Source organism: Symphodus melops, assembly GCF_947650265.1.
Source record: "Symphodus melops genome assembly, chromosome: 8".
In the NCBI taxonomy this organism is placed as follows: Eukaryota; Metazoa; Chordata; class Actinopteri; order Labriformes; family Labridae; genus Symphodus; species Symphodus melops.
In genome coordinates, this window is record NC_136698.1 from 17,598,709 (window position 1) to 17,610,764 (window position 12,056).

The 12,056-nt window shown below is 39.1% G+C and overlaps 1 protein-coding gene across 5 annotated transcripts; it reads right to left on the minus strand.

Moving 5' to 3' along the window:
- Window positions 1–1,101: 1,101 nt before the first annotated feature.
- On the minus strand, window positions 1,102–11,577 carry atcaya (ATCAY kinesin light chain interacting caytaxin a). 5 transcript variants are annotated; one of them, XM_079350453.1, is made up of 13 exons: window positions 10,616–11,577; window positions 8,960–9,059; window positions 7,037–7,095; window positions 6,675–6,920; window positions 6,002–6,175; window positions 5,736–5,838; window positions 5,432–5,563; window positions 5,101–5,187; window positions 4,554–4,706; window positions 4,304–4,339; window positions 4,123–4,197; window positions 3,973–4,031; window positions 1,102–3,235 (listed from the first exon to the last, which is right to left on the minus strand). In XM_079350453.1, the coding sequence occupies exons 2-12, from the start codon at window positions 9,034–9,036 to the stop codon at window positions 3,998–4,000; spliced, it is 1,176 nt and encodes a 391-aa protein (XP_079206579.1). In that variant the 5' UTR covers window positions 9,037–9,059; window positions 10,616–11,577; the 3' UTR covers window positions 1,102–3,235; window positions 3,973–3,997. The 5 variants fall into 5 exon arrangements, with proteins under 5 accessions (XP_079206579.1, XP_079206582.1, XP_079206581.1 ...); XM_079350456.1 differs by having other exon boundaries at window positions 4,554–4,652; window positions 10,616–11,567; XM_079350455.1 differs by lacking the exon at window positions 10,616–11,577 and adding an exon at window positions 10,431–10,559.
- Window positions 11,578–12,056: the final 479 nt, after the last annotated feature.

The following is a 12,056-nucleotide window of genomic DNA, read 5'->3' on the forward strand; positions in this document are numbered from 1 at the left end:
TTCAGCTAGAAACAGGAAATTGTCAAGTTTGAAGTGAGGTTGATTAGAGAAGGAAATACAGGTGGGTGGGGGACGGAGGGGGAATCTGAGGACATCTTGTGGAGAGATGGAGAATTGAAGAGACCGCAGGACCTGAGAAAGTGACTGTTTAGGAGAAAAAGGGGCTTGTCATTATAAGCTGTGTTTTGGATGTAAATTTATATTCTGAATTAATATTTCCCTGATAGATTCCGACTGAGTCATCACAACTTTTTTCATAGCCGATTCAGCATTCATTGCAGTTCAGTGCAAATATGTCCCCTCTCTTGTTTTGGAGTATGGAGTAAAAATAATAATGATGAATGAAGAATAAAAAAAGAAAATAGTAAAAGTAAACCTTTAATTCGAATGTGTTTGGCTTTCTCGCTGCATCTAAAAACCTCTCAACAAAACTGTTTAACAAAAGTGTGACAAACTTGCTCGCAATCAGTTTACACATACTAAATACATTTGAGGCTCTTTCTACATAAATTAACCCATTTGCCACATAACTGCATTTATTTAATCATGTTATTTCAGCATATTTTGCACGATCCACCACTGCAACGTTTCTTAGTCTGTAAGTCTTTGCTTATTATGTTTATTATTGATGTTTTATGTTGTGCCTGTACATATGAGAGCCCAGTTCATTAAAGGTAAATTCCTTATGTCTTACTACATATGCCTGTCCATGTTGAAATCCTGAGATATTTTGTTGCAATTATTTTCTGCTATTTTAAAAGCAGCATTTGCGATGTCACACCACAACCCTGTCCGAACATTTCAAAGAAGCCGACAAAGCGGTCACCGTTTTTCCCCCCTACAAAAGGCCACACCCAAATACCCCAATGATCGCAGGGCCATTTGCAGGTCATTGAGTATGAATCAGGACATCAATAGCAATGTTCCTCTTGTTCGAGTACAAATTTAGTATATGAAATAAAATAAAACGTTTCAATTCAATAGAAGGAACAGTTTATTCTGTTATTTTTTACAAGACAGAGCCGATCATATCAATCCAAATAACCCTTCGCATTTAAATCTGAGGCAACATTATACAGAAAATACATGGAGGCAGATAAATAATCTAAATGTTGTGCTTTTATTGGGTAATGACCAAGCCACTTCTTTACAGACACTGCTTGTCATATTAGATGTGAATGATATTTTAGACCTATTAACTATAACTTAACATTAAAAGGCTAGACATTGAATTTCCGGATTTCTTTTAAACATTTTGTTGAAGAATAGGCACAAAATACAGCAAACAAATCAAAGGAACATTTCCAAAGAATGACAAGCTGCAGAAACTGTTACGTATACTGTATGAGAGAGGCTCAGGTCTGGTTTATTGGTGTAGAAACAGCCCTACGTGACTGCAAAGGGACTACAATTTGAAGCCTTTTTTTGTTTTTACATTTATGCATGAGAAAGGCAAAGTACATAAAAAAAAAGATAAAGCAGAACTAAGTGTTGGCACTTTAGAAACAGGGTCCTATTTTGCCTGCCTAATAGCTACAGTTGAAAATCACTGGTGGTTGTCCTTTAAAACAAAAGACAAAACACATTTAAGAAGAACAAATCTATTCCTAAATACAGATCACATAAAACGCTAAAACCACAGAATAGTGCAAACCAAGGCAGGCAGGTAATACAGTTATGCTTTACAAAAATAAAACTTCTTCCTCCTCTGCCCTCCTGCTACAACAGATGGAAGACATCAGAGAGAATCAATATCACCTCAGGAAATGTACAATCAATAATGCATTATGATGTCTGTGGAATGTTGTTGAACATAATAGTGCTCTAACAATTCCCCACATGTTCATCAGACACAAACACAGAGTAACATAACGAGATGTCACTTGGATAAAGCACAAACTCATTCTCTGCATACATCATCCTGGAAGGAGATCACAACATTTTCCTTTCTGAGGCTGCTTTTTACACAATCAAGTTATTGATCCAATCAGAAATCGAAGCGTTCAAAATATGTTTCCACTTGAAACAGATCTGTAAGAATGATAAAAATGTATTTTATGAATTAATCTGCAAAAATGGGTAATTTTTTGTCTTCCGGCCACCTTGATCAAGACCTAATACTTGTATTGTCTTATACATTAGGCTACATACAATATTTCATATGTAGAATGTATTAATGATTCCTACATTACTTGATTTTACACACATGCATATTATACAGTATTAAATCTGTTCATATGGCCATTACCATAATTACGAAGCATTGCTTGCATAATCTCAAGAAAACTTTTTTTTTTTAACGTTTACATCATTCTTGCAGATTTTGTTATGTTAATTTTTTTAGGCCACAAAGTGCATCTTTAAAGCACGAGATGACTGAGGCACATCATAACACAAAGTATACAGTAGAGGTGTTAGTACATTTGAATCTTTTCAAGTACGGCTAAAGAGAGGGCTTTGTTGGCCTTGAGACACAGCAGTTATGAGGCAAAAAATAAAGATGAAGGCATCTGAAGCGTTTGAAAATCATCAGTATTTACATTAAACACACCTCAACATCACATCAGACATTCTGTAACAAGTTCAGTCTGTCAGGCACTCACTGACCTCATTGTCTGTTACATTAATTGTGTTGCTGTTCGACATCCATGGACTCTCATGTGTTAATTTTTTTATACATATGTACACATCACTAACGTCAGGCTGAAACCATATGTCTAAAAAATGTCAGATTCTTATCACATCCTGAATTTGTGTGTTTGATATTAACAACGCACAAGTGTAACATTTGACCAACCAATAATAAAGCCCCTAGTTTTTCATATGCAGTTACTAATTTAGGATCACAATTGGTAGTTTAAATTGTTCCATCCAACATTGCCAAAATCAAAAGCCTCTGAAAAGTGTTTCATTGTGCGGTACAGCAACGTTTTTGTTCATTTCTTTGACTTGGCTGTTGATGATGTAATAGTACAGTATGAGTACATACACAGAGCAAGTTAAAAAAGATGAATTCACCAGTAGTTTTCATGGGAACACACCATGAAACGCGTAGCAGAGCAGTGACCTCTAACAGGAAGAAAGAAGTGGAATAAGTGTTCCCCATCTTAATCACCAGTAATGATCAACCTATTTGTCAGCTGGATTGGTGGTAAAACAAGGAAGCACGTGTTGACTAGTTGGACCACTTTTTTGAATCCATTTCTGTAAAAGGGCTCATGATTCATATATCTGTCTGAAGAGAGGGAATATTTTCAGGATTAGTAAATAGAATATAACAGAACAATGAAAACATTTTGTTGATCATTAATCTTAAACTAATAATATAAAGAAAGGAAAAAGAAAATATATTCGTACAACTATCTCTCTGTCTGATGCTTGCCTGCTGAAAAGGTTATTTCTGCACCTATTTTGAAGGGTCCCCGAACCAAGTCTGGACATTGGTCTGTTAGCGGGTACCAATTCACTTCCTGAACCCACTGCCAAGCTGCCATTGAACAAGGTAGCCAATATAGTTCAAAACTTTTCTATGTACTTACAACCCTTGCAGATTTAAGGTGTCTGCACCTCTAACAATAGCAAATGTTTTGTCTTCTTCGGTCTACAGCTACCAGAGAAATTTTCAGATTTGGTCCACACCAGGACTTGAACTGGCAACCCTCCGATTTCCAACCCAAATCCCTTGGAACCAATAAATGGCTTTATAAAGGATGTTAATTACACAAATTCACGTAAAAAGTCATTATCTTTATCTGTGCAATTATTTAGCATATTTGATTTTTTGTTATCTTTGTTTGTGTTTATTCAAAATGAATAAACAGTAACTTTGATACTGTAACATTTAACCATGCACAAGTCCTAGATGCACTGCTCTTAGTGTTTATAGTAAAATGCTAATTTGACAACACCTGTCCACGGGAGACTTAAACACATTGAGGCACCAATAAGAAATACAAAGGTAGTTGATATTACCTTTAGCTGCAAAGTTTGGTCCTCCTCATAATCCTTGATCTACAATCACAGACTTTGGCCTGAAAAAAAAAAGAACTTCATTGAGAACTTTTTGGAAAAACGTCAACGTGAAAATGAAAAAAATTAAAATAATGAAAAGTGTACTTTTACCTCTCTGACTTTTTCATTGGCTCCTGTGGTACTGAATGCTGCTGGTGTTCCTGCTGTCTGCACTCCTGCTCCATCCTACACACGCACGTACGCAGGCACGCAGGCATATTAATATAGTAGCCAGTGAAAGTAGGTTTAATGCATTGTAGATTTTATGCAAGAGATCCAAAATGTACTTTACCTCTCCTTGCGTGCTTTAATCCTCTCCTCGTCAAATCTGAAAATAATTTACCATGTCAAAGCTTCAGTTCATCCTGCCACCAAAATCACCAAAGAATTTAAGTACTCATCTATACATTTTCTCAAACACATCAGATATCACATTATACTTGTTCTGGGATAGATTAACATGACATGACAAGTATTAATGCAGCAGATTTAGGGTTAGAGCTGCAGCTCTGTGTCTCCACCTAGTGGTCAGAGATACTTACTGCACCACACACTCTGGAACATGGACGTGCTCCATGGGGACGATTTCTGCCAGTTCATCCAGGCTGTGGACGTACTGGATCTTATTCATGAACTTCACACTGCAGAAGGTGACAGGGCAACAACAACAAAAACAACACAACCACTGTAACAGTCTGCAAGTCACAGATGTCACAGTGATATGTACAATATTATACTTTAATGAAACTTTTTCTATAGGTTGCTTTCTTTCAAATATTTATAAGACTTATAATCTGAACTCCTTGCATGAAAGGGCCAGGTGTTGTTTAAGGGGCCCAAGGGTTTATTAAAAACGTGGTCTTCATCAGTTCTCTGTTATATTGTGTAAAGCATTTTTACATCTGCTCCATAGTTTGCGGATTTTCATCGTAGAAGAAGTATTTTTAACCCCTGCCAAGACAGTCCTGTTTTAATGCCATTTATCATATTTTAACATTGAATATTTGTACATTCAGTATTGAGTTGACAATGTTTTTTTTCTGTATTCCACAAATGTATCGGATGAATATAAAATATATCCAATATTACCTGATAAAGGGCCTAGATATAGCTAGGACAGTGCGTATAAACCAAGTGGGATGAGCGATGACCAACGACTTCAGGTTCTTCCTTAATCTGCCATCATCACACAAAACAAAACATTTGGTTAGTACTGTTCAAAACTTCAGAGGCTTTGCCACTTTTAAAATAAATATTCTACAGTCCTCCCCTGTATGAAGCCTGTGAGTCTTCGACTGACTGACAGGAAGTTACGATGTTTTATGTCTGTCAGCATTTGTATTCAGAAATGAAACTACCAATGCAGGTTCTAACTCATGTTCAACATGTAATATTTTTGCGTAGTTTCTCCCTTTCTCACCTTCTGTCAATCATTTGGTAACATTTCTTTAGCCAGCTGATCCCGGGCATCTTATTCCGTGGAGTGCCTCCGTTCATGTAGATGATGAGATAATCTTCGGCAACGAGCATCTCTAGACTGCTAACCACATACCTGAATGAAAGGGTACAGTGTCATAGATGGACTGTAAGACAATAGACAAGGACACAGACATGTACAAATAATGTGGAACCAAGGCAACATGATTACAACTAATAGTTAGAAGCATGATAAGTAATCTAACTATCTATCCTTTCAAACTAAAAGTCAGCAGTGGCACACTCACAGGAAGAGATTTTCCATGATATAGTGGTAGTCTGGACAGCTGCTGTCAGGAAGGTAACAGGCAGAGAAAACAATAATGGCATTGAGGCCCTCTCCATAATAACCTGAAGGAAAAGAGTTTAAGGCTAAGTTAACAACAATAAAGACGATATACTATGTATGACCCCCTTAAATAAAATGCTGTTCTTATAATCTGTTTGAGTTAAAAGGATCAAGTTTCATGAAGGTGATTTATTCTTATAGGTCGATCCCAGTCCCTTCACTGACCTCCATGTGTGATGACCCGCATGTACGGTCTGATGACTTGCATGTCAATACGATGCTCCTGCTCCCCGATGATCACCGTCCTCCAGAGACGTCCACTGTTTGCATTTCCGTCCTCATCAGCTTGTCCTGAGCCAACACCAGGACCTGCTTTGGCTGAGGCCACAGGTGCGTCGTCTGAACAGAGAAAGAGACAGATTAGGATATTAACTTTAGCCTGAAAAATTTATCACACTGCATACTGCAGGCACCAAGAAAGAGTGATGATTAATATTAAGGATTAGGACTGGACTGTGTTAACTCATCATTTTCAGTTGTTGATATACTAGTGAAGGACAATTTGCATATGTTAATATTTTTGTCAGCTCTATGTATGAAAAAAACAAAACAAAGTGATAATATAAAAAGTTAAGAGTTTAGCAATTCAATTTGGAGAAATAAAACATAAATAGAATCCAATATTCCAAATAAACAGTTTAAAAATGGACAGAATAAATCAAAATAGAAAAAAACTTTAGATGGATCCCATTTAGATAGATTTGATTATAATACTAAAAACTGAAACGTAATAATTAAGCTAAAAGGCATTAAAAGCTAGTGTTGCTGCTTACCATTGGGAGAAATAAAGGAATCAAAATAATGGACAACCATGAGTTGTGCTGTTGCATCAACTTGCCTTCCCACTCCAACTCGTTGCCATTGGTGATGAACTCCAGTGAGTCCGTCTCATCAGGGGTATCAATGTCATCAACATTTATGTCCAGGTCATCAGGCGTATCCAGAAAGTCATCTGACAGCAAAGAACCCTCACTCTGGTCCAGTGAGAGGTTCATCTGAGGGGCAACCAGAGTACGTCGTTTTCTGTGGGATGAGGACACGCCGCCTCCTCCGGGGGGGCTCACATTGAGTGTGTTAGAGGGGGCTGCAGCAAGACCAGCGGAGGAAAACCAGTTTGGGAAATGATGCTGATAAAATGAAGATATTGCTATATCTAACCCTTATTTGACCCTTTATTCCACTTTGTTACAGTATACTTACATGCCCTGTCGTCTGTAAGACCGCAGGAGGGATCCATGTCTCCGTACTCTGGTAGTGGTCTAGAAATAAACATACACAGACAAGCCTTCTTTACATTGCATATATAGAATATAACATACAAATAAAGCCATTCAAAACTTTTCCAGCATTGATTGTGTTATCAGCAAATACATAGATTTAGACACTGCACAGATATAACTTTGTATGAACAGTTTGGGACCTAGCACTGAACCGTGTGGATCCCCAAAAGTAGCTTTATGGTAAAATCCAACACTGTGATAAGGATGATGCTCAACGGAACAATAAAAGTGTGGGCGTGTCAATGATCTGCATAAGCACTGAAAACGAGGGGCACACAGAGGAGGAAACATATGGTAATTAACTTTTCTCTGGGGAGAGATGAAGATTACAGGGCTGCCAGGCAGGGACCGGGTAGGAGGAGAAAAGAGGGGTGATAACAGACTGCAATTGAGGGGGACAGAGGGAAGAAATCTAGTCTGCATACTGAAAAAGTGGTGCAGCTATTAACACGCTGCCTGTTTTCACTGCTCACACCCTACTTGCACATACAGTAAGGAGGAGCAGATAGGATGTAAGTAATCTGTGTGTGCCTCCACGTAGATTGTGCTAATTGCTGTTTCTTTTAAGAGGGAGCAAATCCATGCACATCAGAGATGCTTATACCTGCTTATACCATGCTGAAAAAGAAACTTGAAACTATAATTGAGAATTTAATAGAGGAGGACAGTTTGTGATAGTGTGTTTGCTCCTCCTGAGCCAACAACACTGGCCCCAGGAAACAAGCACGGATAAACAGCTCGACTTGTTCCCCTGGGGACCCCTGCAGTGATTACTGGTGCAACACTCCTTTGTCAGAGAGAAAGCCCTTTTTGTATACATTACAGATTAATGGATTCATTTCTAATTTTAACAGGAGCATGATAATCATCTTCGATTGTATTCAGACTACATTTCCTTTAGCTAAAGACATATCAGGATGAAGCAGTGATGCTTACCTTCACAAAATAGCAAACAGATGATTCGGATGAGCTTTATAACCTCACACACCTTTCTATTAGGTTTTCAACTCATCCCCCTGTCTTCTCAGCTAATAACAAACAGAGAGTCCACAGCAGAGCACCTCTTGCAGACTCCCTTAACAACCCATTCGCTGCGTTTCTGTCTATCTTTAACCAAAACCTGCCTCCATTTTCCTGGCGATGCTCTGTTGTTGATCTGCGACTGCTGTAGCGTCACATGACGTAGCCTGAGACCATTTACAGACCGAGCTGCACCTGCTCCCTGGCTTCCTGCCTCCCAATCCGACAGAGGAGGAGGGAGGAGGAGGGAAAAGGAGGGGGGAGCAGAGTATAGAGTGTCATCACACCTCTTTCCTGCTCTTTTTCTGCCCATTTAACCTCAGCATCTTCACCTTTAAAATTTACCTCACACAATTTAACCAATGTTTTTTTCCTACATTTACCTTTCTTCCGATTACACATCTGCCTATTATCTTTTAGCTTTCTTATCGTAGAGCATCTCACTGTGCTCCAAATGCTACACATTAAAGTGATGATTAGCAAAACCTTTCGAGACAAAGCAAATCAACAAATCAAATGCTGCTAAAACAAAATAGTGCAAATATTAAATACATGGTTAATGATACTGTTTTTAACTCTACCCAGAAAACCATGTAGCAGAAGTAATCCACTGCAGAAGTTTGGCATTAAAAATTCTATTTGATTCTTTAACTAAAATGTGCTGCTGTGCGTAAACAAGAACATGCCCTTGCTGTGGGCAAACACACATCCCTAGAGATGCTTTTTTTTTTCAAAGATGTTTCAAAGATCGTCATAGTAATTACATTTAAAAGTCAATTAATTAGTTTAAATGAGGATTACAAGGGAAAAAGGTTCATTTCACCTGGGGAAGTCTTCATCCTGCCACTCGTCTTTTACCTCCATGTTCTCCATTCGTAACGTCGCCTCTGTGGTTCCCATGCGTCAGAGAGGAGAGCCGGGGCCTGGAGGTATGAGGAGAAAATACATTAATGAACAGCAACAACAGCAGAGAAAAACTGAAAATACAGTCTTTGTTCTTACTAGATGAACCCTTCCATGGTCGCACTAAAGAAACACATGCCATCATCCGAGGAGGTGTTTAAACAAATCATTTTCATCACAATTTGGGGGCTGCAGATCACATGGTTTTTATCCCCTTGCCCGGTGAAGCACATGTGAGAGGCATGTGACTGACTCGGACAGAGCCCACTGTCGGAGCTCAGATTTCTTTCAAGTGTAATATTATTTCCATATTCCTCTCGGGTGGAATTCAGGAGGCCAGTGAGGATGATGACATGTGGACCTAATCTCCCTCATTGATCCCTAATCCCACTGCTCTGATGTGACTACTGGGTGTTTGATGTCTACTCACACTGATGCTTTATGTAACTGATTATATTATAAGACAAAGTTCTAATTCACTTGTTTGTGCCAAAGAGATTGGAAACCATTTTTCAATCTGATTAATGTCCAGAATACAATGCCTGTATAAAAATGGTGACAATACGATTGAGTCCACTCTGCTGCTCCTCTAAAAAACAGGATTTTAAAAGATTGCAAGACAAAAAAAAAAAAAACAGAAGCTGGTGGCTTAGAAATGACATGAGAGATTAATTGTCTTTAATTAATCCTGTTTTCTTTTTTTCTCTCCAGTGAAGTATTAAAATCCACATTGTTTGAGTGGCTGATGATTCCATGGTTTTGTCAGAGGTTTCGCTTCAAAGCAGAGATGCAAAGTTTTTGGCAAGGTTTGGAGTGTTTAAAGAGACCAGACCGCAATAAAAACCCTGTTAATGGAATATAACACACAACAAACCCAGTGTGATCCTTACACGCGTGTCTGCAATGCAATATGTTGCCCAAAGTACGATGAGAGTCAACATGAGCTCCTGCTATAATTACAAGAAGGGGAGCAGTGGCTTTGGTGGTTTTGGCAGAAACACTTGTGGCTGAGTAAGAACAAGCAGACAAACCAGACTCACATAGAGGAAGTCATTTTATATGACACATGATCGTATCATGGAGCCAAACCCACAATCACATAATTGTTTGTAGCAGGTCCTATCAGATTCTACCCTAACAATATCCTTAAAAAATAAAGCAGCAGAATGTTACACTATGTCAGATAAGCACGAGGAGTGAGAAGAATAGAAAAAATTATATATTTTTTACAGACAGTGAGGTTCTATCATGTGTGACAAGCAACATCAATCTATGTAACGATGAGTGATAATATTCCTATTAAGCTCCAGGTATCGTGGCTTCAATGTCAGCCTAAAATCACATAAATATAGGCTACAACATGAATCCCTACCAAATATGCAGCAACTCACCTTCACTGAGTAAAATGTCCCCAAAGCCTTTCTAGGTCAACCAAAATGGAACGGCCAATCCACAAACCAAAACTGATTTCAGATTTAAGTGTACTATCAAATGTGCATTCAAGCTGTCTGAGGTGTCTTGATTGTGCATTGAGCAAAATGTAAATGCATGCATGTTAAGTCAGGGATATACTCACATGGGCTACGAGAGATCCTAATTAAACCTCTTGCTTATCTGCGTCCTTCCCCCTCCTCCTCAGTCAAAGACGCAAAGTGTCTTGTGTAGAAAGTCCTGATCCCCCTCACTATAACAGCAAACAGGATTCAGGCTGAAATAGCCCTCTTCATTTGCATGCACACACACTTGTGCACAGACACAGTCATACAGTGTCCCCAATGGCAGCGGCTAGCCAGCAGCAGGTGTCTGAAGACAGGGAGCACCTCTGTGCTGAAGCCCCTCTCCTCTCCTCTCCTCCTCCTCTGGCCATGAACCTTTGTTGGAGAAAGACTGGCCGTGAAGAGTGAGCCGACAGCCTGCCTCTCCGCTCCTACGTCCACACCACAGAGACACAAAATTCCTTTAACCAAAATGCATCTGCTCTGGCACCGTGATCTCCCTCTCACTATCTCCCATTTTGTCAGCTTGTAGCTCCAAATGCATTTTGACTGACTCTTTCCATTTCCACTTCCATCAAATCAAATCCTTTTTTTTTCTCAATTTCCCGCTTTATCCAAGTCTCTCTTTGAAGAAAGCTTTTATATCCCTTCATCAACTTCAGGGGGAAAAAAGCACAAGTGTATGTGTCCTTCACTCCATTAGATAGTCCTGCTGTTCTTTCAGTGGTCCTCTATGTGGCTGCTGTTCCCTGGCAACAGCATCTCTCTCGAGCCACAGCTTCACCCCTCCTTCTCTGCCTCCTCATCCTAGCCTCCTCTACAACCTACCCACTATACCCCCAATCTCCCCACACAAATACAATATCTAGTTCTTACTTTAACATGCACCCAACCCAACTATAATATCACTCCACAGTTTTCAGTAGCAAATACTTGTACGTAAGTGTAATTAGCCTATTTCTGTTTCAGACATAGTTAGTTCATAGCAGCGGTGCAAATCCTACAAGCTGCAGTAGTTATTATACTCGGCTGAGGTTTTTATCCCTCTTAAGATGTACAGCCTCATTTCCCCCGGGCAGTTCTCAGTTTTGTTCTGCCCTTGGTTTGATGCCTTATAATTATTTTTTTGTGATTTGAAATATCAAGATTTCTATACACGTAGTGATAAATTACCTGCCTCCTTAACTGACTAACTGCTTGGTAGTTGGGTGAACATAAGTATCTTTGATATCAGTGCAAGCGTGACTGACACACGCAATGTTCCGCAGAAACCGCAGGTAAATAAATGACACTCGCAGCAAGAGCATTCACTCTAGCATACCTCCGCTTCCGCGTAAACATCGCCGACGATAGTTTACAATAATTTCTTCCCAACCGAAGGGATAAATACAACCAGAAACCGTCTCTCGCTTTCCCCTATTATTTGTTTGTTTTGTTGTTTTGAATACTAAACTATGCATTTACGATTTGCATAATGTTTTCATTGCTAACTTTGTCTCACAATCAAAACAGTGTCATTCT

Coding starts and splice junctions, on each gene's coding strand:
- atcaya (XM_079350453.1), bottom strand. CDS start 9,036: ATGGGAACCACAGAGGCGACGTTACGAATGGAGAACATGGAGGTAAAA. Junction 4,198..4,303: donor ATTAAAGCACGCAAGGAGAG/GTAAAGTACATT, acceptor GTGCGTGTGTAG/GATGGAGCAGGAGTGCAGAC. Junction 4,032..4,122: donor CCAATGAAAAAGTCAGAGAG/GTAAAAGTACAC, acceptor TTTTTTTTTCAG/GCCAAAGTCTGTGATTGTAG.